General features: G+C 45.8%; 1 protein-coding gene across 2 annotated transcripts in view; it reads right to left on the bottom strand.

Moving 5' to 3' along the window:
* Nucleotides 1–26,835, bottom strand: part of TRPM1 (transient receptor potential cation channel subfamily M member 1) — a 167,333-nt gene that overhangs the window by 61,872 nt on the left and 78,626 nt on the right. Inside the window, exons 2-9 of one of the 2 annotated variants that reach the window (XM_032175279.2) lie at nt 20,115–20,199; nt 15,519–15,598; nt 8,346–8,541; nt 6,208–6,421; nt 5,386–5,510; nt 4,399–4,570; nt 1,306–1,480; nt 768–891 (exon numbers count right to left, since the gene is read on the bottom strand). In XM_032175279.2, the coding sequence (XP_032031170.1) occupies nt 768–891; nt 1,306–1,480; nt 4,399–4,570; nt 5,386–5,510; nt 6,208–6,421; nt 8,346–8,541; nt 15,519–15,598; nt 20,115–20,117 (1,089 nt within the window). In that variant the 5' untranslated portion in view covers nt 20,118–20,199. The remainder of the gene's footprint in view (nt 1–767; nt 892–1,305; nt 1,481–4,398; nt 4,571–5,385; nt 5,511–6,207; nt 6,422–8,345; nt 8,542–15,518; nt 15,599–20,114; nt 20,200–26,835) is intronic. The other variant, XM_032175278.2, reaches the window with a different exon arrangement.

The following is a 26,835-nucleotide window of genomic DNA, read 5'->3' as shown; positions in this document are numbered from 1 at the left end:
AGTAGCTGGGATTACAGGTGCACGCCACCATGTCTGGCTAATTGTTTTGGCATTTTTAGTAGAGATGGGGTTTCACCATGTTGGCCAGGCTGGTCTCAAACTCCTGACCTCAGGTGATCTGCCTGTCTCAGCCTCCCAAAGTGCTGGGATTACAGGTGTGAGCCACTGTGCCAGGCTGATTTCCAGAAGTTACAGCATTGCCGTGGGGTGCCTGCCTGCATACTGACTTTATTATTTTCCTCATCCGTTCTGGCACCCTCGAGAGGAGGGAGCTACACTCCAAAATCTCAGTCGCCATCAGAGATGCAAAGTCGTGTCTAATCAGACAGGAGATATTTGTAGGAATTAGAATTTTGAAGAGGCCTCTTATGTGCACGACAAGAGTGCCTATTCCTTGTAAATGCAATGGAAGAGGGAAGGAGTGGGAAATAAAATAACAGAACTTTGTAAACATGCCTGACAGGGTGGTATGTGGCCCTTTTCCCCAAGACTATCAATCTGAGTAATATTATGAGTCTCAGAGGGTGTTGTGTGGTGTCACGCCCCACTTGCTAAGGTTCAAAAGCACCAGGGGCCCTCTCCTGCGTGGGCTTGTTCAGCTTCTGTCATGTGGACACAGCCGCCAATTTGGTATGCATTTGTACTGTCTCTCAGAAAAGGCCGGACTAAAATATGAATAACCCTGTCATGCACACATGGGCAGAATTAGAAAAGGAAACATAATTCTCTCCACAGAGCTTGTTTGGAAATAAATTCAAGACACTTACGAGTTCTTTCTTCTTCATGCACTCCATTATAATTGCAAACAGCTGATGTGATTGTGCCTTATTGTAATTAAATGTTTTCTGAATGGTAACTAGAAGTTGCTCCCTGAGGGACTCATTTATTATTCTGTTCAAAGAAAATGCAAGAGAACAAAACAAGGCAAGTTAAACCTATGTATGAATGAGTCAGACATCTCTCTGTCTTTGATTTGAGACTTTGCTGTGGGAGGATATCCTGACACAGGAGACAAACAGTGACCATAGTAAACACTGTATTCTCACTCGTCCTAAATTCCAGCTTTGTTGCAGACTTTCTAAGGGCAAATGAAGTTGGAAATGAGGGAGAGAGAATTCCATCAGGAACACCCTGCCTCTGACGGTTCCCCTGGATACTGACCTCAGGAAATGGGAGCGGAGATCTAGCAAATCTTCCTGATTTAAACACGTTTGGAATGTCTAAGCAGACCACTTTAGATTTTCTCCTTGGCCCAACAAAGAGGGAGTTACGAACCCGCCCTTCCTCGCGCGTCAGAAATCCTACCCGCCTTCTTCACAGTACTTGTGCGCAAAGGACAGGATGTCCGAGGCACGTCCGCTGCCATCACAAATCACCACGGGGACGGGAGGCTCTTCTCGCAGGTATTCCAAGACGATGGACACCACGTTAGGGCCCCCCTCCACCACGAGGCCCACGAGGGGCACGCCCTGCCCCAGTCCTGCAACACAAACCACATTCGCCCGTACCACCTGTGCCCTACACTGTCTGCCCAGTTGTTTTAACTCCTGAAGTGTGAGGAAGGGTAAAAACGTTACGACTTGGGGGATGCTCTATCTGGCTGGAAGGAATTCAGGCACATAATAGCAATTTTCTTTTTCTTTTCTTTTCTTTTCTTTTTTTTTTTTTTGAGACAGAATCACACTCTGTCCCCCAAGCTGGAGTGCAGTGGCATGATCACGGCTCACTGCAGCCTCAACCTCCCTCTCAGCTCAGGCAATCCTCCCACCTCAGCCTCCTGAGTAGCTGGGACTACGGGCACATGCCACCACACCCAGCTAATTTTTGGTAGAGATGAAGTCTTGCCGTGTTGCCCAGGCTGGTCTCAAACACCTGGGCTCAAGTGATCCACCTGCCTCGGCCTCCCAAAGTGCTGGGATTATAGGTGTAAGCCACTGTGCCCAGCCCAATTATCATTCTTGCATTCTGTCACATATTATGGCCTCATTGGGAAAACCAGGACCTCAAAATCTGAAACTTTTTGACTCACATATGGTTAAACTCCCGAATAACCCACCCACCTGATGTTGGGGCTACTTCATGGTGACCACTGAGAAATACTGGAAGATATTCCTGGCTGGAAAAATATCTCCTGGCTGTCCTAGCTCATGGTCTGAAATTCCCACCCTGATGGCTGTCCCTGAAGAATGAGACGATGAAAGGGGATCTGGACCAGCCAGGGAAATTGCAGTTCAATTCCTGGCTTCTCCCTTATGACATTGGGCCAATCACCAAATCACCAAGAGCCTTAGACAGCCATTTGTAAAAGATGAACAATCACAGTGCTTCCTTTAACTCCTGCAGTTGTAAAAATATCAGAATATGTGTTTGGCTATCAAATAATTTTGTAAACGTTAAGTAGCATACAAATGAGGTACACTGTTCTTGTTGATGTTTCTGTTTTCAGTGGCTGGAATAAAGCGCTGATCTTGGATGCAGCCACATGGACCACTAGTGGCCCATCAGTTAATGACCTGTTCCCAGAGTCCTCCCTCTGTCGCTATCAGTTAGTAGGACTCTTCAAGAACACAGTGGGCACCAACTAACTTTTGGTGGCAGAACCTGCAGGGATGGCTCTGGGAAGCAAGAGGTGGCAGGAAGATTCCAGGAAGTTGGGATTCTGGAATGGGAAGGAAATGGGAGTGGAGGCACATTTGCCTACTTCCCAATTTTATGCCACACTGGCCATGGCAGATCACACTCTGAGCCTATTTCACCAGCTGTCCATTAGTTGTGATGGGAATTAGTTGATCGACATTAACTAAAGGCAAGTGGAAGTATCGTTGGTCTCAGCTCTGAAGGGCTTCAGATAAAACTCTGCCAGCAGGCCGGGCGTGGTGGCTCACGCTTGTAATCCCAGCACTTTGGGAGGCCGAGGTGGGCGGATCACAAGGTCAGGAGATCGAGACCGCGGTGAAACCCCGTCTCTACTAAAAAAAAAAAAAAAAACAACTCTGCCAGCATTGGTTATGAGAAGATTGGAGAATTTCAAATGAGCCATTTCAGAGTTTCTAATTCGCTTCCATGAGGCGTTTCTACAGTCAGGGACTCTTACATATGTTGAATAACTCTGCTGTGTCCACCAGAGTAATTACAGCTAAGTTCATTTCAGCAGACATGCATTGAGGGTCTGCTTTGTGTCAAGCCCTGACCAGGAGATATTGAAAAAATGAACTAAGATATCCTGGACTCTGCCTTTGAGATTTCCAACCCAAACAAGGATTGGTATTTTCAATCTTTAGGAATATGGTGGCCAAATCACCTTCTTTTCGAGCAACAGAGTAGAATAGGTTCGTCTTGGCTTAGGCTGGAGTCCTCGAAGCTCCGTGCTGTGGGAAGTGACAACTGAGCACCCCTTTGCTGTCCCTGCCCTGCTCAGAGCCCTAGGCGAAGGATGACAAAGGGAAGCCCACAAGTCACACGGCCAGGTGAAGTGGGGTGTTGTAAAAACTTACAAGTCCAGAAAAATTAGAGATGTGAGAACAAAAAACATTCAGTCATCGACCAACGTGTTCATCAAGATCTGATTCTTGGAAATCTACAAATTTTCCTAGTAGGCCATCCCCATTCTACCCACTCTGCAGCATCACAGTCCCATACATGACACTTCCCAATGACCATTCGCCAGGACTAGATGGTCTTCCCACAAAAATCTTGCCAGTAATGGGACAAACTACTCTTTCAGATCGTTTAACAATTGTCTGATGTTAAGAATTACTGGAGTATAAACATGCTCCAAGAGATTATACCAGTTATTGTAATTCTAACCAGTTGTTATCATTGTTTCATCTGGTTGAGGTTTGCGTCTTTCTCTCTAGTTCGACCTCAGCTTTCGTCTGACAGTGACAGCTCCCCCTCAGGATCAGCAAGGATGATGCCCCTTCAGGAGCAGATGGCTCCTGCAGCCCTCTCCAGATATGTCCCCACCTGGCCATCTTAGTCTACATGAAAGGCCCAGCGTTACAGAGATATTTAATGATCACATAATACTTATCAGCAAATAGAAGGAATCATACTAAATCTTTGAGAAATTGTTTTCCTGTTAAAACATTTAAAAAATAACAACTAATTACAGGGAACAAGAACCATTGGGCAACAGGGTGGGCAAGGTCATCACCATGGCGAGCACTGAGGGTTGTTTCATGCTAACTTGTGAACCTGGGGCAAAGCATCCCCATGTAGCCCAGTGAATGTGATTTGGTAGGTGGCTAAGGTAAGACATCTAGGTGAGTCATTTTCTGTTGATCTGACAAGAAGCAAGGTTAATCTTCTAATCCCCTTGGGCAATCTCCTTCTCAGCCTTGTTACCACTGTGATGGCATCAGCCCAGGAGGAGTGCATGCCTGTGCCAGCACTTACTTGTGTTGATCTTCTGCAGGGAGATGTGCTTTTCCAGCAGCCTTCGCAGCTTCACCTCGGCGCCATACTTGCCCAGGGTGCCATTGTCAGCCAGGATGAAATGGGTGTGGGAGTTGTTGAGCACAGAGAGCTTACTTAGAGGGTTGGACATGGTCTGGTACACTCTTGTTACCTAACAAAGTGCACAGCGCAAATCAGACCTGCAGGACTTGGATGTTAAGACCAACAGGGGAAGCAAGCACAATACATATGTGTGGAGTGACTGCACTAAATCCTATTCTCACCTCTCTACCCTGCCTTTTAAAGGTTTCATTTTTGCCAATTGTTACATTAAAATAGAAAGAAAGTTAATTGTTTTAGATAATGACAACCTAGCAATTGCACTTCTGGCATTTATCATAGAGAAATGAAAACCTTTGTTAACCTCAAATCCTGTACTGGAATGTTTATGGCTACTTTACTTGTAACAGCCAAACTGTTCCTCAACAGAAAAATGGTTAAAGAAACTGGTGCCTCCATACTATGGGATGTCATCCAGCAGTAAAAAGGAGTGAAGACCGATACATATGGCAACCTGGACGCTTGTTCAGAGAACTATGTGGAGTGAAAAAACAGCCAGTCCCCAAAGGTTACATTACTGTATGATTCCATTTACAGAACCTTCTTGAAATGGGGGGTGGCGCAGATTAGTGGTTTCCAGGGGTTAAGGAGGAGGTGGGGCTAGGAAGGAATGAGGTATATATATATGAAAGGGCAACAGGAGGGATCCTCGTGTTGATAGAAACATTCTGCACCTTGACCTTATCAATGACAGTATCCGGGTTGTGATCTTGCATTATGGTTTTGCAAGATGTTACCACTGGAGGAACGGGAAAGGCTGCAAGGGAGCTCTCTTATTATTCTTACAACTGCATCTGAATCTACAGTTACCTCAAAATCAATCCTTAATTTTAAAAAATTGCCAACATTTGCAGAGAAAACACTTACATCCTTTCCAACCAGGTCTTCCTTATTCTCCACGATGCCCCATGGAGCAATTCCTATAGCACAAACCCGGCCTCTGGACTTGGAGGAGTGGTCTTTCAAGGCATCCCCTACGTGGCTGATGACACCTGTGAGCAGCCATCGGTCATATTTTAGGCTCTTCTACTTCCCAGCATACCATCATTCATGAAATTTAGGGACACTTGCCCTGAGTCCCTACGTTCCCTACAGATCAGGGGTGAGACATACTCATCTTTATCATTAAAACAAAGTACATTGAAAGTCTGAGATCATGATAACTAGCAATCTTGCATTAACTCCAGAAACGGGAAAACAAAAACAGAAACCAAAGCAACTGTGCAGGGATTTCCTTTACAGATGTCTAAGGCCTAAAGTTGGAAATAACTGGAGTCTTTTTGGCATTCCTTGGCTGCCTTCAGTGAAAACTGAGAGCCAGACTGCCTGGTATGTTCCTTAATGTCTTTGTGCCTCAATTTCCTTTCCTATAACACGAAAAGGATTGTCGAGAGGTCTAATGAAGATGATGCTTGTACAGGGCTCAGTTCAAGGAATATTGCATGTCATGGGTGACCCAGAGATGTTGACCATTATGACAATCATTATTGTATTTGCTGTTTGTTTTTTTTTTTTAAGAGTCATATCAAAGTAAAAAACACAAGCTAGGGAATAAAGACTTCACTTTTGTCATAAATAGGATCAGGATGCAATGTGTTTTGTTGTCCTTAGTTATTAGAAGCTCTTTGGGGGGCACAACGAGTTCTGGGTGGTACATTTATTATCGGGAGGGAAAGGGCCTGCTCTTACCTGTGCTGACACCCCCGGTGAAGATCCAGGCCCCGGTGGTCATGGCAGCTTTGATCAGGCCTTTCCCAAAGACTTGTTTCAGCTTGGGCTGCATCTCAAAGTTCTGGAGGCCTCCATGCACAGATATTAAGAGCTTGGGGAGTTCCAGCTGCCAGTCTTTCACCATGAGATGGAGCAGTGAGTCTGGCTTGGTGTCATAGGATACACGGATATACTGTGAAAGAGTGTGTGGCACTCAGCCTCTGTTCTTGGTTTGGCTTCTCATGTCAAAGGGGAGTGAGGCTATTGCTCATGTCCAAGCAAGAACTGCCTGGCTTGTCTCTCCCTCAGGGCCCTGGAGCCCTCTGTGTGAGTCTGTAGCCAAGTGACTGAAGGGAACTTTGGAGAGGATTGTCAGGTTTAGCAAATACAAATAAAAGATGCCTGGTACCATGGTCTGAATGTTTGTATTCCCCTAAAATTCACGTGGAAACCTAATTCCCAATGCAATAGTGTTAAGAAGTGGGATTTCAGGAGGTGATTACGTCATGAGCATGGATCCCTCATGAGTGGGACTAGTGTCCTTATAAAAGAGGACTCAGGGCTGGGCATGGTGGCTCACGCCTGTAATCTCGGCACTTTGGGAAGCCGAGGCAGGTGGATCACTTGAGGTCCGGAGTTCAAGACCAGCCTGACCAACATGTTGAAACCCCGTCTCTACTAAAAAAATATGAAATTAGCCAGGTGTGGTGGTGCACACCTGTAATCCCAGCTACTTCAGAAGCTGAGGCAGGAGGATCACTTGAACCTGGGAGGCGGAGGTTGCGGTGAGCCAAGATTGCGCCATTGCATTCCAGCCTGGACAACAAGACAGAAACTCCATCTCAAAAAAAAAGAGGACTCAGAGAGCTTGTTCTCTGCTTCTGCCATGTGACGACACAGCAAGAAGGTGCCATCTATGAAGCAGAGGATGGGCCCTCACCAGACACCAAATCTGCTGGCACCTTGATCTTGGGCCTCCTAGACTCTAGAAATGTGAGCAATAAATTTCTGTTGTTTATAAATTACCCAGCCTAAGGCAATTTGTTATAGCAGCCAAACAGACCAAGACACCCAGTTAAATTTGAATTTTAGAGGAACAATGAAAAATGTTTCAGTACAACATTTTTATTAAATGCAATAAATCATGCAATATTTGGGACATATTTGTACTGAAAATTTATCCATTATATGTCTGAAATTCAAATATAACTGGGTGTCCTGTATTTTATCTGGCAATCCTAACCTTGGAGGAATAGGTTCCAAAGCTGGCTTAGCTAGAACAGTGGCCCAAGAAGTTGGATGAGGATATTGTTGAGTAAATGGGTCAGGGGATCATGGGCCCACACATGAACTTGACCTTCTCTTCAAAGTGAGGAGGAGGTTAATAATGCTCAGATGCCTTGTCTCCTATGAACTGCTTCTTTGTGTCTGGGCTAACATGTAGGGTGCCATTTCAGAAGACTGTATATTGCAGCATTTGGAACACAACTAAATTTTATTTTAACAATGACGTTGGGCCAGTGAAATAAAATGAAATTGCAAAAAGGCTGTGACTGGGCATGTAGGAGTGTAATTCAGAGTGAGCTGGAACGGATCACAGAGCTGAAGTCTCCCCCACTCTGGCAGGACTCACTGGAAGGGCAGAGGGCATTCCTTGTTTACATGCAAATGTGAGGGACCTTGGTCCTTCTCAGGCCAGCTTAGTGTAGGCCCAGGGAAGCTGTGGACAGACCACAAAGGAAAATATTTCCAAAGACTCTCAACACATCTAAGGGGGCTGCAGGTCCACAGTTATTAGAAAAAGGAGTTTGTCTTTCGTTACTGAAGATGGAGCAATGGAGTGTGTTTGCAGGGTTGGGCCAGAGCCTGGTTTGTGGATTCAGAGCTTTGGTATGGATTTACGGGACACTAGATGTTCTTTACAGTGGTGTCCAGTTTCCAAGCCTCATGGCTAAAAGCCATGTGCACAGATATATCTCTTGGTTTTTCAATGAAATATCTATGAAGATTGAGCTACAGCCATGAAGGAGACCAGGTATCTGCAGTTTGGGGCTGGGGGACTGGCCGCCAATGGAAGCTGTGATCCTAGTGGCACCATGTCTGAAGGCCTTTCTCACCATGGCTTTATTGGAGTATCCGCCACCCTGGAATTCAAGAACTCCATAGGAATCTGTTGGATAGCTCTGGGTGTGCTTGGCAACAGACCATTTCTCTGGCTGAGTCTCCACCTGTTTGTTTTCCTCTTCATTTTTGCTGGGTGTTGCACTTGGCAGAGGGGGGATATGCTGGTTGGTGAACTGGCCACAGCAACACCTGAAAACAAAGGCAAAGCAGGGTCTTTCTACAACAATCTCTCCCTTTCCCCTTCATTAGCAAAGATTAATTAACCTCAGCAGGTGAGTTGGGCCCAAACAGGAGCCTAGTAACACTTTAGTAAGTGAGCTTTATTAGGGACAGAAATGCCCCATCTGACGGCCTTTTCCAGATAATCAGTGCTATCTCTTTATATGCCAGTCGATTTTAGACACATTGGATGGTTGCTCTTTCTTTCTGAAAATATTTTAACTTTTTGATGTCTTGATAACATCAGTATAAACATCAAGTACTGAACATTCTGTGACAAAGTGTAGACATGCCCTCTGAATATAGAGTTGACCTTCCAGATTTTTCTTTCTCTTGTTGTTCAGGTTGGAGTGTAGTGGCGCTATCATAGCTCACTGCAGCCTGGACCTCCCCAAGCTCAGGTGATCCTCTCACCTCAGCCTCCCTAGTAGCTGGGACCACAGGCATGCACCACCATGCTTAGCTAGTTTTTGTATTTTTAGTAGAGACAGCATTTTGCCATGTTGCCCAGGCTGGTCTCGAACTCCTGGGCTCAAGCAATCTGCCTGCCTTGGCCTCCCAAAGTTCTAAACTTACTTACTTAGGTGTTAGCCAAGTTTTTCCGTATTGTTGAATTGTTCTGTTCCTTAGTAAAACATTTCTCCACCCAAGTAATGCTAAAAGGCTATTTCAAAAGTGACCAATATATGTCTTTTTCTGCCTTGGACAGATGGCCCATTGGGCCATAACCTGCCCCAGCATCAGGGATCTTCTAGCTCTACAGCGTCTCTCCCAAAACCCAGCCAACTTCTTATGCCCTCCCTGAACTCTGGCTTTCTAGTCTTCTCTGAACATGTTCCCTGGCTTTGTGCCAGTTTCTTTTCCTAGTGTGCCTAGGATTTCATCTGTTACTCCATCATTTTTGGCTGCCACTGTTTTGAGTGGACTGGACCCACCAAAAACTTGAACAGTTTGTTAGGAAGAACTGCAGTAGCCTGGAGTGATGTCTTGGTGGAGATGGAATCCAGGGAAGGCATGGAGGGCAGGTCTGTTCCTGGACCCACCAAGAGCCTGCGTGGGCAGCCGTGCACCCTAGCAAATGGGGTGGGAGAGCTGGGGGTGGAAGAGCTGGGGATGGAGTCGGCTTGAGGACTGGAAAGGATATCTTTACTGGGCTAGATGTGTGAGTGTGTAACGCACATGTGCAGGGCCCTTGCCAGGAGGCCTTCTGTGCTCCCATGGGGCCAGCCTTGGGGCTTCCTCCCTGCCTTGTCTTTCCTTTTTGTTTTCCTTTTTCTTTTCCCTCCTCCCTTCCCCATTCTCTCCCTCCGACCCTCCTTCTGATGGCCTTCCATCTTCCCTCCCTCACTCCCTCCCTGTTTCTTTCTCTCTCTCTTTTTTCCTTTTATTGAGATATAATTCATGTAATACATAATCAACCCATTTCAAGTATATGATTCAGGCCAGGTGCGGTGGCTCACGCCTGTAATCCCAACACTTTGAGAGGCCGTGGCACGTGGATCACTTGAGGTCAGGAGTTTGAGACCAGCCTGGTCAACATTGTGAAACCCCGTCTCCACCATAAACACAAAAATTAGCCGAGTGTGGTGGCACATGTCTGTAATCCCAGCTAGTCAGGAGGCTGAGGCAGGAGAATAATTTGAACCCTGGAGGCGGAGGTTGCAATGAGCCAGGATTGTGGCACTGCACTCCAGCCTGGGTGACAGAGTGAGACTCTGTCTCAAAATAATAATAATTATTATATATATATATAAACTATATATATAGAGAGAGAGAGATTAAATGTTTTTTAGTATTGACAGATATGTGCAATCATCATCACAGTTAATTTTCGAACATTTTCATCACCTCAAAAAGAAATTTGGCATGGCGGGCCGGGCACGGTGGCTCACGCTTGTAATCCCAGCACTTTGGGAGGCCGAGGCGGGCGGATCACGAGGTCAGGAGATCGAGACCACGGTGAAACCCCGTCTCTACTAAAAATACAAAAAAAAATTAGCCGGGCGTGGTGGCGGGCGCCTGTAGTCCTAGCTACTCGGAGAGGCTGAGGCAGGAGAATGGCGTGAACCCAGGAGGCGGAGCTTGCAGTGAGCCGAGATCGCGCCACTGCACTCCAGCCTGGGCGACAGTAAAAAAAAAAAAAAAAAAAAAAAAGAAATTTGGCATGGCATACTTTAAGTTACCTTCCTTCTCACCACCATCTATCTACCTGTGCACCCCTCCCCAAGCCATAAGCAATCACAAGTCTACTTTTTATCTCTGTGGATTTCCATGTTCTGGACACTTCATATGAATGCAGTCCTATAATATCTGGTCTTTGGAGACCAGCTTCTTAGCATGTTTTCAAGGTTCCTCCATATTGTAGCATGTGTCGGTACTTCACTCTCTTTCATGGCTGAATAATATTCTCATGTATGAATGGATGAACACTTTGTTTATCTATTTATCATTTAATGGACATTTGGGTTATTTGCACTCTTCGGCTATTATGAATAATGCTGCTATGAATATTTATGTAACAAGTTTTTGAGTAGATGAATGTTTTCATTTTTCTTGGGTATACACTAGGCATGGGATTGCTGGGTCATACGGTTACTCCATGTTTACTCTTCTGAAGAACTGCCAAACTGTTCTCCAAGGTGGCTGTATCATTGTACATTTCCACCAGTAGTGTCTGAGGGTTCTGATTTCTCCATATCCTCTCCCAGGCATTATCTTACATTTTCATTCTAGTCTTCCTTCTGAGTGTGAAGCAGTATATCATCATGGTTTTGATTTGCATTTCCCTGAAGAATAAGGACATTGAGCATCTTTTCATGTGCTTATTGACTATTTGTGTATCTTCTTTGGAAAGATGTCTATTCATTTCCTTTGCCCATTTAAAAAATTTGGGTTATTTATTTTTTTTTAATTATTGGATCTCTTTCTGTATTCTGGATACAAGTCCCTTATCAGAGACATAATTTGAAAATATTTTCTCCCATTCCGTGGGTTGTCTTTCCACTTTCTTGATAGCGTCCCTTGAAGCACAAAGTGTTTAATTTTGGTAAAGCCAATTTTCTTTTTGTTTTTGTTGTCCATGTTTTTGGTGTAATATCTCAGAATCATTTGCCAAATCCCAGGTCATGATTTACCCTTACATTTTCTTCTAAGAGTTTTATAGTTTTAGCTCTGACATTTAGGTGTTTGGTCCATCTTGAGTTAACTTTTATAGATAGCATGAGGTAAGGGTCCAAGACTATTCTTTTGCTTGTGGCTATCCAGTTATTCCAGTACCATTTGCTGAAGAGATGACTACTATTTCCCCATTGAAAGTACTTTTCACCCTTGCCAAAAATCGATTTGCCATAGGTGTGTGGGTTTATTTCTGGACTGTCAATTCTGTTCCATTTTTCTATATGTCTATCCTATGCCAGTATCATTGTCCTTTTATTACTGTAGCTTTGTATTAAGTTTTGAAATCAGAAAATGTGAGTCCTCCTATTATTCTTTTTGATGCAATTATAGATAAATTATGTTACCAGTTTCATTTCCATATAGTTCATTGCAAGTGTATAGAAATACACTTGATTTTTGTGTATTGATCTTATATGCCACAATCTTACTGAACTCATTTATTAGTTCTAATATTTTTTGGTGGATTCCTTAGGATTTTTCTATGTATAAGATTATGTCATCTGCAAATAGAGAGTTTTACTTCTCGCCTTCCAATCTCAATACTTTTTCTTTCTTTCTTTCTCTTACCTAATTGCTTTGGTTTGTACTTCCATTAAAATGTTGAATAGAAGTAGTAAGATAGGACATCCTTATCTTGTTCCTAATCTTAGGAGGAAAGCATTCAATCTTTCACCATTAAGTCTCATGTTAACTGTGGATTCCTTATAGCTGTTCTTTATCGGGTTGAGGAAGTTCCCTTCTATTCTTGGTTTTCTGAGTGATTTTTTATAGAGTGTTGAGTTTTATCCAAGTCTTTTGCTGTGCCTATTGAAAAGATCATGTGATTTTTTTTCTACTATATTGATATGCTATATTACATTAATTATTTTTCTAATGTAAACCAACTTTACATTCCTGGGATAAACCCTGCTTGGTCATGGTGTATCATTATTTTTATATGTTACTGGATTTGGTTTGATAGTATTTTGTTCAGAATTTCTGTACCCATGTTCATAATAGATATTGATCTATAGTTTTCTATCTTGTAATGTCTTTGTCTAGTTTGGTATCTGGGTAGTACTGGCCTCATTAAATGAGTTGGGAAATGTTCCCCTCTCTGCTATTTTCTTGAAGAGTCTGTGAGGAATTGGTATTGACTCTTCCTTAAATGTTTTTTAGAATTCATTGAAAAAGCCATGTGGGCCTGGGCTTTTCTTTGGGCAGTTTTTTTATTACTAATCCTATCTCTTTACTCCTTATAGATCTGCTCAGATTGTACACTTTTTCTTGAGTCAGTTTTGGCAGTTTGTATAGTTCTCGGAATTTTCCCATTTCATCTAAGTTATCTAATTTGTTTGCATATAAGTCATAGTATTCTTTTATACTCATTTCTATAAGATTGGTAGTAATGTCCTGTCTTTCATTTCTGATTCTAGTCATCTGAGTCTTATCTTTCTCTTCTTTTATGACTCTAGCTAAAGATATGTGAATTTTGCTGAGCTTTTTAAAGAAGAGCTTTTAATTTCATTGAATTTCTCTACTTTTCTATTCTCTTTCCCATTAATTTCCACTTTAATCATTATTTCCTTCCCTCTACTTGCTTTAGGTTTAGTTTACTCTTCTTTTTCCAGTGTCTTAAGGTAGAAAGTTATGTTATTTATTAAAGATCTTTCTTAATATAGGTATTTACAGTTATAAATTTCCCTGTCCACACTACTTTACCTGCATCCCCTAAGTTTTGGTTTGTTATGTCTTCATTTTCATTTATCTAAAAGTATTTTCTAATTTACCTTTTGACATTTTCTTTAGCCCAGTGGTTATTTGGTAGTGTGTTAATTTTCACATATTTATGAGTTTGCAATTTTTTTCCTCCTATTGGTTTCTTATTTCTAATTTTATTTCATTGTGGTTGGAGGACAGTTTGTATTATTTCTATCCTTTTAGATATTTTGAGGCTTTTTAATGGACTAACACATGGTCTATGCTGGAGAATGTTCCATATACACTTGAGAAGAATGTGTTTTCTATTGTTATTGGGTGGCGTGCTCTATAGTTATCTGTTAAGCCTAATTGGTTTATGATGTTGTTCAAGCTTTCTATTCCCTTGTTGGTCTTCTGTTTAGGTGATCTATCCATTATTGAAAGTGGGGTATTGAAGTCTCCAACTGTCATGTTGAATTGTCTACTTCTCCCTTTGTTTATGTCAGTTTTGCTTCATGCATTTTGATGCTGTTTTAGGTACATATATGTTTATATTTGTTATAACTTCCTGATGGATTGTCTCATTTATCATTACAAAATGTCCTTAATATCTCTAGTTACATTTTCTTGCTTTAAACTATGTTTTGTCTGAATCCAGTATAACCACTCTCACTTTCTGTGGTTGCTGCTTACATGAGTGGGGCACGGGTGGAAGAAGGGAGCCTCTATCCCTCAACTGCATTCATCCAGGACTTAGCCTCAGCAACAGGTGGTAAGGGACAGGATGAGAAATGCTGAAATCCTGCTCCTCCCTGGAAGAAAGCCCCCTGACTGGGAGCTGGTGGAGAGGGAGCTCTGTGTTCTTGGCTGCAGCAGTCTGGAGTAGAGTCTCCATCTTGCTGAGCTGGGCAGAGGGAAGGAGGAAACTCTTGGTTCAAATCCCACAGACTCTAGCTTTCCTTACTGAATTTTTGCTGGCTTTCTCTAAAGATATTTCTTTACTTGCTGTTTGTCTTTGGGATCATTTCCAAGGGTTTAAACGGTTGGTTTTTTCATTCTAGTTTGTTTTGTTTTGTTTTTTTAATCCATGCTGGGGACTGCATGGAGTGCATCAAGGAGGCTTGTATGTGAGCCCAGAAGCACCTTATGCCCTCTATTGCCTGGGCGTCTGGCTTCATGGAGGACTGCAGTGCTGGCACAGAGAGTTCCCAGGATGGCCTATGTGCCATTGAAATAAGAAGGGACATGTAGATGCAACAAAGGGGAGACTTTTGTGACCGTTGGCATTGTTTCATAAAGGCATTTCTTACCTCGGGGGGCAATCACTGGGGTTTAAGCAGGGAGGAGAATCTGCAGGGTGGTGTGGGGCAAGGGGCAGCTTGCGGATGTGGAGGGACTGTGATTGCATATGTGAAACAAATTTGAACCAGGTGATCTCGAAGAGTGTGTACTTCTGTGTCATTATTCTATCTGCATGAATTTCATATTGGATGAATGTGTGGATAAATTGTTCCCCTTCCCCCAGACTCAGCCTCATAGCTTCTGCTCTTAGAGATGAGACATTTTAGTTAAATTAATCTCTACTTGCATGACTTTACAAGGCCTCTGTTCAGCTTTTAACTGATGCATTTTCATGTAGGTGAATAAAATTATTTGATGTTTTGTGTATAAGCCAAATCCTTTAACAAAGTTATAGCTAGTTCATTCAACTGCTCAGATCTTTCCTGTGATGGAAATTCCTTTTCATCTAAATACATTATGAAACTCTATTGAAGAGGCCTGGAAAATATCCTGGAAACCCGTTGAAAGCCCTCAGCTCCTTGATCTTGCTGAGACTAAGAGGAATGATGTGGGCCCATTTGGCTATGAGAGTTCGCATTAGGGTGAGTGGCAGATAGAAATTCTTTTCTGAAGCCATTTACATGTTAATGGAGTAACAAGGAGCCCAAGTGACTCCCTTGTTAGTGACTCCTATGGGGAATGGATTCTGGCCACCCTTCTGGACTCCTCTTTCTGCCTCTTACAAACATGAGAATAGTGGTAGACAAGCACTGGTTTGGATAATGTCTTAATCGTGGCTTTCAATTTACCTGTTAGAGTCTTTCGTGCTAGGAATTACAAAGATACATTCCCGTTTGCAAAAGGTTTTCTCTATCCAAGATTTCTGACCCTGGAAGAGAGAGAGAAGTGGATATTAGACCAATATATTCCCAAGCCATCATCAGAGTCCATTCTTATACTTTTATAAAACAATATGTCTTCCCACAACATCTGAATAGTCCTCTGCAATAATGGTGGATGCAAGTCTTTAAGGATCTTAGCTCTAGTACCTTTTAAGAGAAATGGCTTGCAAGTATGTATTTAATGGTTCTCATTTTGCACCTTAATTCATCCGTATCCACCTGTTGAAGATATTTTTTGTGCATGGTTCTGGGGTGGGAGCTGTGGGGATTTCCGAGGAGATAAACTGCAGTGCAAGTGTTGTTCACCATCTGGAAATGGCACATTAGGGGTGCAGCTCAGGGAGGCCACCTGGAGCAGAGGGAGGTGGGAGGGAAATCCCCTGTGGAGGCCCTGCTGGTGCTGGATGCTCTGTGATTCCTACTGGCTTTATCCTACATGGCCTCTTGTTCTCAGTCACCAGGGACATCTCACACAGAGGCTGGGCACTGGGAAGTGAACCGGCCTGCATCTGAAGGGCTCCATTGGGTCTGCCTCCCAGGGTTTGTGGAGTCAGTTGGCAGAGAGAGCTGGGGAGAGCTCTTCCTGCAGGCGGGAGGGAGGTGCAGGCAGGCTGTGGGGCAGGGGCCTTGGGGTTCCCTGGAAGGGCTCGTGGGAGGCAGGGAGAAAGCCAGCACCCTTTGCTGGATCTCCATGAGGCCTGGCTCAGTGCGTATTTGTGCTATTTGTGGATGTATGATGTGTGTGTGTGCTGTGTTTGTGTGTGTGTTCTATGTTTGTGTATGTGTCTGATGAATGTGTGTTGCATGAGTGCAGAGTATGTCATGATGCACGTGTATGTGTGTGTGATGAGTCTGTATGTGAGTGGGTGTGTGTGCACGCATGTGTGGTGTGTTTGTGATGTGTGTGTGGTGTTATATGTGTGGTATGTGTGCAGTGTAGTGTGTTGTGTGCATGACTATGACCTGTGTAGTGTGGCGTGTGCATGACTATGACCTGTGTAGTGTGCGTGTGTGTCTGTGGGGAGCTTGTGGGGTGCTTACAGGCACGGGGAAGTGGAACGCTTAGCATGTGACAATCCTGAGTCAGATCTTAGAGAACCCATGGCTGGCGGGAGCCTCGTGTCCTTGGCCGCTTTCCCACAACCACCATGAGGAGTGCCCCATGTGCCTGTGACCAGGATGGGACTGAGGTATCTGCGGGGTGAGGCTTGGAGCTGGCCTCCTGGCTGTCCCCATTTACCTAGGCAGCAGTGCTGCTCTGGGAGGTCCATTGTCTCTGGGGAGGTCACCTCTGCAGAGGTCTGCAGTGACAACCGCATGTCAGAGAGGCCCTCTGCAGAGAGGTCATGCGATGCCTCATTTGTTACTCTAGGAGAGCCCCAGCGCTATTCCCAGCTGTGCGGTCTAGGGCCTGCAAGTACCCCCCAAACTCAGCCTTTCTGGGGAGATCCAAGTTGGCTTGTTACTTGGCTTTTTGAATAATAGAAATGATGATAATTCAAACCTTCCCCAGAAGCCTTCAAAAAGCAACACCGTACACTTTTCTCTATAAATAATTTAATGACTGTTTAAAAACAACATCCCTAGCCTCAGAGGTTGGTGCTTTTGTGCTAATGCAAGGGAGGCAGGCAGTGTGGGCTCAGGGGAGAAAGAAAGCATGGAGCAGGAGCCTCTGAAGCCCCGCCCTGCCCTTCTGTTTTGCACTTTTCCCGTCTGTTTCGCACTTCTCCAGTGCAAGACAGCGAAGCCCAGCACGTGCTGCCTGGAAAGAAACTGTGCTTTTCCCCTTTGCATCTCATGCCTTATTTCCCAGAGAAGCTGGGTAGCTCTTGTTTTTTATAACATAGGGGTTGCAGTATTTGGACTATATGACAACTAAAGACAAGAACTCTAAACAAAGATTGAACTCCCATGAGTAGGTTACTTTTTCTGGAACATAACATAGCAATTCTGAAGCTGTTTTTGTGTCCTCTAGGACTGAACAAATAAATTAATATATTGCAGATGATTGGAGCTGAGTTTCTCACTGCTGGAGAAAGGAGTTACAAATACGGAAAGTGGGGAAGGTCACAATGAACCCTGTAGCTAAAATTAAAGTTATCAATGTGAACTCATGGTTTGTAATATATAGAGACAGGTATAAAAGCAGATATAAATGTATGTGTGGTCCCTCTCTATACATATACACATATATAGAGATATAACATATTGTATTAATTAACTATGGAGTAACAAAACAAATTGCCCCAAAACTTAGTGGCTTAGAACAACAAACAATTATTATCTCCCAGTTTCTAAGGACCAGGAGTTGAATGTGGCTTAGTTGGGTGCTTCTGACTCTGGTTTCTCACAAGGATTTGACTGAGCTATGGGTGGGGGCTGTGGTCTTAAGGGAAGGAATGAAACCCGGAAGGATCTGTTTCCAGGCTCACTCACGTAGTTGTTGGCCCCAGGCCTCCCTTAACTCCTTGCCAGGGGAACCGCTCTCCAGGGCAGCTCACGAAGGGGCAGCTGACCACCCTCTGAGTTCGCAAGCGAAAGAGGGCATGCAAAACAGAAGCCGGGTCTCTTTATAACCTGGTGTCCAAAGTGACAGCCCAAGGCTTTTGCCGTAGCCCATTCATTAGCGTTGAGTCACTCAGTCCATCCCACACTCAAGGGAGGGTGTTACACAAAGCATGCATATCAGCAGGCAGGGACCTTGGGGCCATATGCCTACATATATATGCACATATGCATGCATCTCTGTATGCTTACACACTCTTACATTCCCTGGCTCCCTTAATGGGCTTCACAATAACACCTCAATAGCAATGAGCATACCTGTGCTCCAATACTGGTTTCCAAATACCATTCTCTACTAAAAGGAATCCAGGGCTGGGGCGGGGAAGTATAAGAAGAGCCTGGAACATCTTACTGTACCAGCAAGTGAGAAACTTTACTTTTGACATAGGAACATGCCAAAAGAACACAGTAGCTGCTTGAAGGGGCTCCCAGTGGCTTTCTTGACTACAATGAAGAATTATAACCTTTAGACTTAAATAAAGACCCATGAGTCCACAGTGATATAAATACATATGTAAATAAACGCACAGGGGAAGGGGAAAGCTCTTTCTTCCAGTGGAAAGTCCCTATTAAATGTGGAAGGAATGATGGAATCTGAAAATCACCATTTGGCATCCATCAAGAATCTTTGATGAATGCTAAAAGTAGTGGGTAAAAGTCTGAAGTCTGAAGAGTAACAACGTATTTACATAATCTCAAAGTATTTCCCATGGATACTTATTAATTATAAAGGAGAAATTAGTAACTCGACAGTGGAGAATTCTGGGGAGAACCACCTAAAACAAAGTGCACATCGCCTGTCATGAAACAAGTATTTATCATAAGGCTCTGGATAAAACGCACCAGGAGGAACAAAAGTGCCCAAAGTACATCATCTGAATCTGATCTGGAGGAAAGATCATCAGACAGCCCGAGCTGAGGGCCATCCTACGAAATAACCCACTTGCGTTCCTCAAAAACGTCAAGGCCACGAAAGACAAGGAAGAACTGAGGGAAGATTCCAGAGGCTGGACACAAGATCTGGCACTGTCCTTCCCTAGCCCCCAGGCCCCGCCCCCAAATCCGCCCCCATCGTCCTCGACCCCGCCCCTCACCCCGCCCCCTGTTCCCTCTCACGGCCCCGCCCTCTCAGCCCTGCCCTCCAGGCCCCGCTCCAGGCCCCGCCCCCAGCCCTGATCCCTCTCACAGCCCCGCCCCTCTCACAGCCCCGCCCCTCTCCCCCCCCCAATTCCACCTCACGGCCCCGCTCCTCGCCCCCTCCCTGCTCACTGTCACGGCCACGCCCTCTCAGCGCAGCCCTCCAGGCCCCGCCCCCAGCCCTGCTCCCTCTCATGGCCCCGCCCCTCGTCCTTTCCCACACTTTCCCTGGCAGCCCCTCTCACCGCCCTAGGATAAGAAACCCGCGCTGGGGCGCTGCCCAGGAAACCTGTGCCAGCACAGCGTGGGGAGTCAGAAACCAAAGCCCAGGCTCTGAGCGCTTGGGCTCAGGCCCCTCATCGTGAAAGGGGGAAACGCAGCCTGCCCCACAGGACTTAATGCCACCGGCGGATGAGGGAGCAACAACGTGCCCCTCGCTGGCTTTTGTGGCTAAGTCTATTCCATCACAAGGGGTGTTTAGATGCCTCCTTCAAGGCAGGCCCCTGGTCCCCCCCTTATCGTGCCAGTGAAGGGCATCTGTGATGACTCTGGGGCATTGGCCTTGCATTTTGTCCCCCAAATTCCGAAAAGGAGGGCTTTTCATGGTGCCGAGCGCCAGCCCTTGCTGTGGCTCTGCACCAGGGCAAGTGCAGCTGGCGCCATGGCCCGAGCCAGGCTCAATCCACTTCCCTCTGCTTCACTGGAAATCCGTCTTTTCCTAATAAAAACGCTAGCATGTGACTAACGTACTTTCTCGGGGCGGGGGTGGGGAGGGTGGAAGTGCTTTACTTAGGTATTAACCATTAGTTTTTTAAAAGTTGATACAAGGAAATAGCCTCAGTCTAGCACTGCAAGTTACTGCTGAGTCTTCAGAAATCTTCTAAACCTACGAGGATAAACAAGAGGAGTAAGAGTCACTTTGCCTGCAGCCTCTGTCTTGGGAAGCAAGATGAACAAATCCTGCCCTCCCTTTGTTCCAGTCTCTGCTCTAATGTGGCCTCTTCACCAGGGCTCCCTGACTCCCCATCTACCCCAACCCCTGCGCCCTGTTCTCCATAAACCTTCTCCCCCACCTCCTCCCTGTCCCCTCCTCAACCTCGCACCAAAGCCACAGAGGCAGCAGCTCCCTTCAGTTCTGTGCTGTATCCCCTGTGCCTCCAGGAGGGCCTGGCGAGAGTTCAACATCTCCTAATGACTCAATGATTTACTCAACCTCCCGATGGAGCAGCACCATCTGCTCAGCCCTTGCTGATGCCACCTACAGCAGCAGAGTACTTGCCAGCAGGGCACACACGAAGTAAGCCAGGTCACCCCAGGAGAGGCATGGCTCACCTGGGGAGGAGCTTGGTCTCCTGAATCTGCTCAGAGGCAGTGTGCAGGTGAAAGGCAACGGGTGGAGGCCCCTCAGTCAAACTTTCCTCCTTCCCCTCCTGCCAGGTTCTGGGGCTGAACAATGCCAAGGTCATAACAAATGGCTGAACCCGCCCTGACTCCTTACAGATTGGTCACTCAAGTTTGAGTGCAACGATAACCCCACTGCAGGGGAGACCCTGCAGGTGCCACCACCTGTCCTTGTGAAAGGAGAGAGCAGGGCTTCCTGTGGTTTGTTCACAAACCCTTAATAACCTCCCCATCCCCATTAGGTGAGATACTGCCCACTTGTGCAAAATATTCCAATCCATCAGAAATGGTTATTTTGAATGCCTCTGCGCTGGATGATAGGAGCACTGGCGCTGGAGATTGAAATCCCACTGAGATTTTTAAGAGTGCTCGTCCCAGCTGGGAAGTCTGTCTACCCTGGCTGAGTGAAGGGACAGTGGAGGTCATGCTGGAGGCGGACTGCTGGCACTGCCACTACGCCCCCAACCCCTCTAAGCTGTGATTTTCTCATCTCTGAAACGGAAATGGCTTTGAGTGGTTTTGAGCCTTAGCTGGGATCATATTTGTACAGTATCTGGGAGGTACTAGATTTAAATGCAATACTGGTCATTATCAAATATGACTGCCCTGCTGAGGACCCAGCAATTTTTCGTCTGTAGCCAGGACCATGTGTCCATGAAGGGCCATGGGGAGGCTCCAGGAAGAAAGTCCAAGAGGAGTGGGCTGAAGGGCAATGGGAAATGTTCTGCCAGCTCTGTACTTATTTATTTTTTAAAGAAAGAAATATCTGCTACAAACATGGCCAAGGAAACCTTTGTACCATCTGGGTGGGGGTTGCTCAGGTGCACGTTGTCATGTTATTCTCTGGGCGTTTACATAGTTTTAGAGTGAGGGGGCCGAGGAAGCGTGGACAGCAAGTGTCAACCCCAAGGAGAAGTCTTCCCCTGAAGGGGAGCCCAGAAATGGTGGGAGCTGGAGTGGAATGAAGGGTCATGGGGGGCTTTAACAATCTGACCTTCTAGAAGGTGTTTACACACACAGGTGGGGGCAACCCAGAAGGAGGGGTACAGGAGGGCGCAGGGGGATACCTTGAGAAGGCTGGACGGAGACAAGGAGGGAGGCTGCAAAGACACGGTGTGACTTTGGTCTGGGAAGACATGGCTCGGGGAAGTGGCTGAATGTAAGAGCTTGTGTACTGCCGGGCGAAGCTCTGTTTACTCAAAGCCCTGTGTCTTGGGCCAAAATTAACAAGCCAACCCCACAATGAAACGAATGATGTGTGGACCAGTTTATCCAGAACTGCTTGTTTTGTGTATATATTTAGAGCAGACGACTCAAACTCTCATTCCCACAGCTACATGTGGCCCACATATGGGCTTGGTTTGATCCTTTTGTAAAAATTACATTTAGCTGCCATTATTAACCAAGAGGGAGATTATACTTATGGCTTCTCTTGAAAGCCCTCAGGATGTGGGAACGCTGGCTGGTGTCCCGGCACAGCTGCAGGTGGTGGTGGGTTCCCACATGTGCCCTGACAGCTCCCTGGGACCTGCCTTTGCCTGGCTCCTAGGGGCACCTGTGGGCCCCACCTGGGGCAGCACCTGTGTGCCTGAAACTCTCCATGCAGGAGAATCAAACAAGCCTGCCAGCCAAAGCACAAGCCGCCCAGCCTTATATGCAGAAAGGATTAAAAGCCACGATCACTCCTTCCTGCTCCACCCTCCCACCCCCTCGCTCCACTGCCACTGGAGGTCCTGGCCTGGGTCCAACTGGCCACTTCTGGGTGGTTCAGCTGAGAGTCCTGCTCTGGCTTCTCAGGGATACTCTCAGGTCAGATGCAGCCTCCTGCCCCTAGCTGCAGAGAGCACAGGTAGGAGGGCCCAGCTGAGGGTCACCTCGGTCCCATCTTGTGGAGCGTCACCTGCAAAATGAGGACAATGATGCCCCTCGCGTCTGCCCCACAGGCTGGTGTGAGAGCCTAGTGACATCATGCTTGGAAGAGCTTTGAAACCTAGTGTCCTCTGCTTCATCATCACCGTCCGCAGGAAGGTGACAGGGCTGGCTTGCAGGAAATGCTGGAGGTCGTCACAGCCGACCCCTCTCCTGGGCCGGGGTTCCCTTCCCTCCGGGTTTCTAGCCTTCTCCTCTCCCAGGGGCTCTCCTCTGGGGACACCGAGAGACCCTCCTCTAGACTAGAGTCCAGGAAACAGAGCTGGATCTTTGAAGACAGTGATATTTTTCTTTGTACTTTCTTTTTAAAAAATCGAGATATAATCCACATACCCTAAAATTCACCTTTTAAAGTCTGCAGTTCAGTGTTTTACATATAGTTCCAAGATTGTGAAACCATCACCACTACCTAATTCCAGAGCACTTTGATCACCCCTAAAAAAAGCCGGTACCCATTAGCAGTCACTCCTCATTCCTCCCTGACCCAGCCCAGCTCCTGGCAACCACAAATCCACTTTCTGTCTCTATGGATTTGCCTTTCCTGGGCACTTCATATGAATGGAATCATTCAATGTGTGGCCTTTTGTGTCTGGCTCCTTTGGCTCAGCGTCATGTTTTCAAGGGTCATCCAGGTAGCGCAGATCAGGACTTTACTCTTTTCTATGCCTCTGTAATATTCCATTACATGAATTCATCAGTTGATGAATTTGGATTGTTTCCACTTTTGGCTATTGTGAATAGTGCTATCAGTAAGACATTTTCCATTTTCTTTCTTTCTTCCTTTTTTTTTTTTTTTTTGAGACAGAGTCTCACTCTGTCGCCTAGGCTGGAGTGCAGTGGCGCGAGCTTGGCTCACTGCAAACTCCACCTCTTGGGTTCAAGTGATTCCCCACCTCAGCCTCCTGCATAGCTGGAACTACAGGCACCCGCCACCATGCCTGGCTAATTTTTTTTTTTTTGTATTTTTTAGTAGAGATGGGGGTTTCACCATGTTGACCAGGCTGGTCTCAAACTCATGACCTCAGGTGATCCACCTGCCTCGGCCTCCCAAAGTGCTGGGATTACAGGTATGAGCTGCCGTGCCCGGCCAACATTTTTTCTCTTTAAAGGGAATACAAAATAAGCCTAGGAAAAAAAGGCAGGAAATTCATTTTGTGTTTGTGGGAGGGGATACAGACTTTTTCTTTAATTTCTTCATTGTCCATGTTGTGTTTTTAATTTTCTAAAGACCGACATAGCCTATTTTAAAAAAGAGAAAAAGGAGAATGAGCCCAGGGTCACCCAGCCAATACCAGGGTGCCTCAGTCCAAGATCTCCCCAACTATGGCCAGTTCCAAGAGTCCAGCCTCATAGTTACATCCTTGGCATTTCTGCAGCATCACTAATATTTTCATTTTCCAATGGCACTGCTGGTTATCATTCCATCATTTAGGACATACGCATATTTAAGCTGCGATTGCAAATAATGGAATCATAGGGTATGTCTCTAATGCTAATCATTGTAATTAAGAACAATAAAAAGATCACAAAATGGAAGAAAGTCGTGTCAGAATTCAAAGAGTGGATTTTGTCAACATTTTCGGAGTTTTACTGTGAAAATGTGAGCACATGCCCATTTGTTTTTGGAGTTTTCATTGCAGTTGTCATTACATGATTTACAGTCCAATCACATGTGTTGATGTCCTAATTCAAGGTGGTGCTGGCCAGATACCAGGAATGCTTGTCGCTTTTGCCTCCTGCCAGGCCACCCTCATCACGGGTCATGGGGTTGCTGATTTTTTGTGCAGAATGCAGGGTGTTACTAGTTAGCCCTGACCTGGTTAGTGCAAATAGTCAGTTAGGAGAACAAAAGCAAACAAAAACAGAAGAGCTGCAATGCAGACCCTGAATTATCCAGGCTGGCCACACAGACAGCAGCCAGGGTTAGGCTTTTGAATCTTTCGATATTTGCTTCTCATTTTTTACCACTGTCAGAAAAGATACCCTGGACCCGCAGCCACAGGCCTCACACTTGGAGAAAGACCCCAGGCCCAGACTGATGGGTGTAGGATGTCTTGGAAGGAAGACCTGTGGAACTAACTCGTGCGATCACTGATCTCTGACCGTTGCGAGGAGAAAAGCAAAGGAAAATGGGCTGGGTATTGGATTATCTAATTCTCTCACCCTTCAGAGAACTACCTTCACATTGGTCACAAACAAGGGCTGTCACAAGCAGATAACTCCAGCTAAGGCATCTGCTGGACCTGAAGAAAAGTGTCGGACCACCGGGGAACACCTGGGGGCTGTGGGGAGAACCATGGGGCATCAGACCAGGCTGGGAGGAAGGGAGGGGAGGAGAGGGGGAGCGGCGAGGTTGGCCTCTAGCCCCTCAGGTGGAGCTAGCAGAGCAGGGAGCTCCTGCAAGGCACACACCTGCTGGTATCAGACTCCACTGCTCCCCATTTATAGAGTCACGTACGGATAAGCCAGGCAGGTGCTTCTAACACAAGCTGTGCCTTGCAGATGTGTGCAGCCCCCTGCCCCATCACAGAGGGGACCCAGGCACAGCCCTGGCATTTTGGCTTCATGCTCTTTCGAGGAGTGGTGACCAGGGACATGATGTGCCCTGTAAATGGGGGAGGCCCTGGTTTCTGGGTGCCTGTGGGTACCCAGGTCAGCATCCCCACCTCTCCCAGCAGGGGCCCCGGGGGCTGAGTGGAGCCAGCACTCCTCCCTGTCTCCTCCCCTTGGGCCCTGCTCCTAGGTGGAACCTGGCCCAGAAACTGGCTTATAGAAAGGGGTCCACAGATGCTATGCCAGGTTCTTCAAAGCATTCCTCCCTGGTCCAAGAGAGGTTGTTAAAAATGTAGATATCTGACAACCTATGCAATGTGGGGAAATATTTGCAAATCATATATCTGATAAGCAATTAATATTTAAAATATATTAATATTTAGAATACCCTACAACCCAATAACAGCAAACAAATGAACAAACTGATTAAAAAATGGGTAAAGGACTTTACACATCTCTCCAAGGAAGATGTATGAATGGCCAGCAAACATGAAAAGATACTCAACATCACTCATCTTAACTAGGGAAATAAAAATTAAAGCCACAATGAGATACCACCTCATGCCCATTAGGATGGATACTCTGAAGAAACAGGAAATAACAAGTGCTGGTGAAGATGTGGAGAAATCGGAAAACTTGTTCATTGCTGGCAGGAATGTAAAAGAGTACAGCTACTGTGGAAACCAGTATGGCAGTTCCTCGAAAATGAAACACAGGATTATCCTATGATCCAGCAGTTAAGCAGGTCTCAATAGGGATTTTTTTTTTTTCTTTTTTTTGAGACGGAGTCTTGCTCTGTCCCCCAGGCTGGAGTGCAGTGGTGCAATCTTGGCTCATTGCAAGCTCCGCCTCCCAGGTTCACGTCATTCTCCTGCCCCAGCCTCCCGAGTAGCTAGGACTACAGGCGCCTGCCACCATGCCCGGCTAATTTTTTTTGTGTATTTTTAGTAGAGACGGGGTTTCACTGTGTTAGCCAGGATGGTCTCGATCTCCTGACCTCGTGATCCACCCGCCTCGGCCTCCCAAAGTACTGGGATTACAGGCGTGAGCCACTGTGCCCGGCCTCAATAGGGACTTTTACACTTGTGTTCATAGCAGCATTATTCACAATAGCCAAGAGGTAGGAGTAAGCCAGGTTTTCATCGACAGATGAGTGGATAAACAAAATGTGATCTATCTACACAATGAAATATGATTCAGCAGGAAGGGCATTCAGACACATACCACAACAGGGATGGACTTTCAGGACATGGTGCTAAGTGAAATAAGTCAGTCACAAAAGGACAATTGCTGTGTGATGTGCGGTACCTAGAGCAGTCAAACTGATAGAGACAGGAAATGGAATGGTGGCCGCCAGGAGCCGGTGGGAGGGAGGAATGGGTAGTTTTTCCATTTTCTAAGATGAAAAGAGTTCTGGGGATTGGTTGCACAACAATGTGAATGTACTTAATACAACCTGTACATTTAAAAATTGGTAAGATGGTAAATTTTATGTTATGTGTATTTTACCACAATTAAAACAACTTTTTAAGAAATGCAGCTATCTGGGCGTCACTCCAGTCCTTGTGAGAGGTGAAGCCGACTGGGCTTCTGGGTCGGGTGGGGACTTGGGGTACTTTTCTGTCTAGCTAAAGGATTG

The sequence above is a fragment of the Hylobates moloch genome, unplaced genomic scaffold, assembly GCF_009828535.3.
Source record: "Hylobates moloch isolate HMO894 unplaced genomic scaffold, HMol_V3 SCAFFOLD_14, whole genome shotgun sequence".
NCBI lineage: Eukaryota > Metazoa > Chordata > Mammalia > Primates > Hylobatidae > Hylobates > Hylobates moloch.
This window is presented reverse-complemented; position numbering and strand designations above follow the sequence as displayed.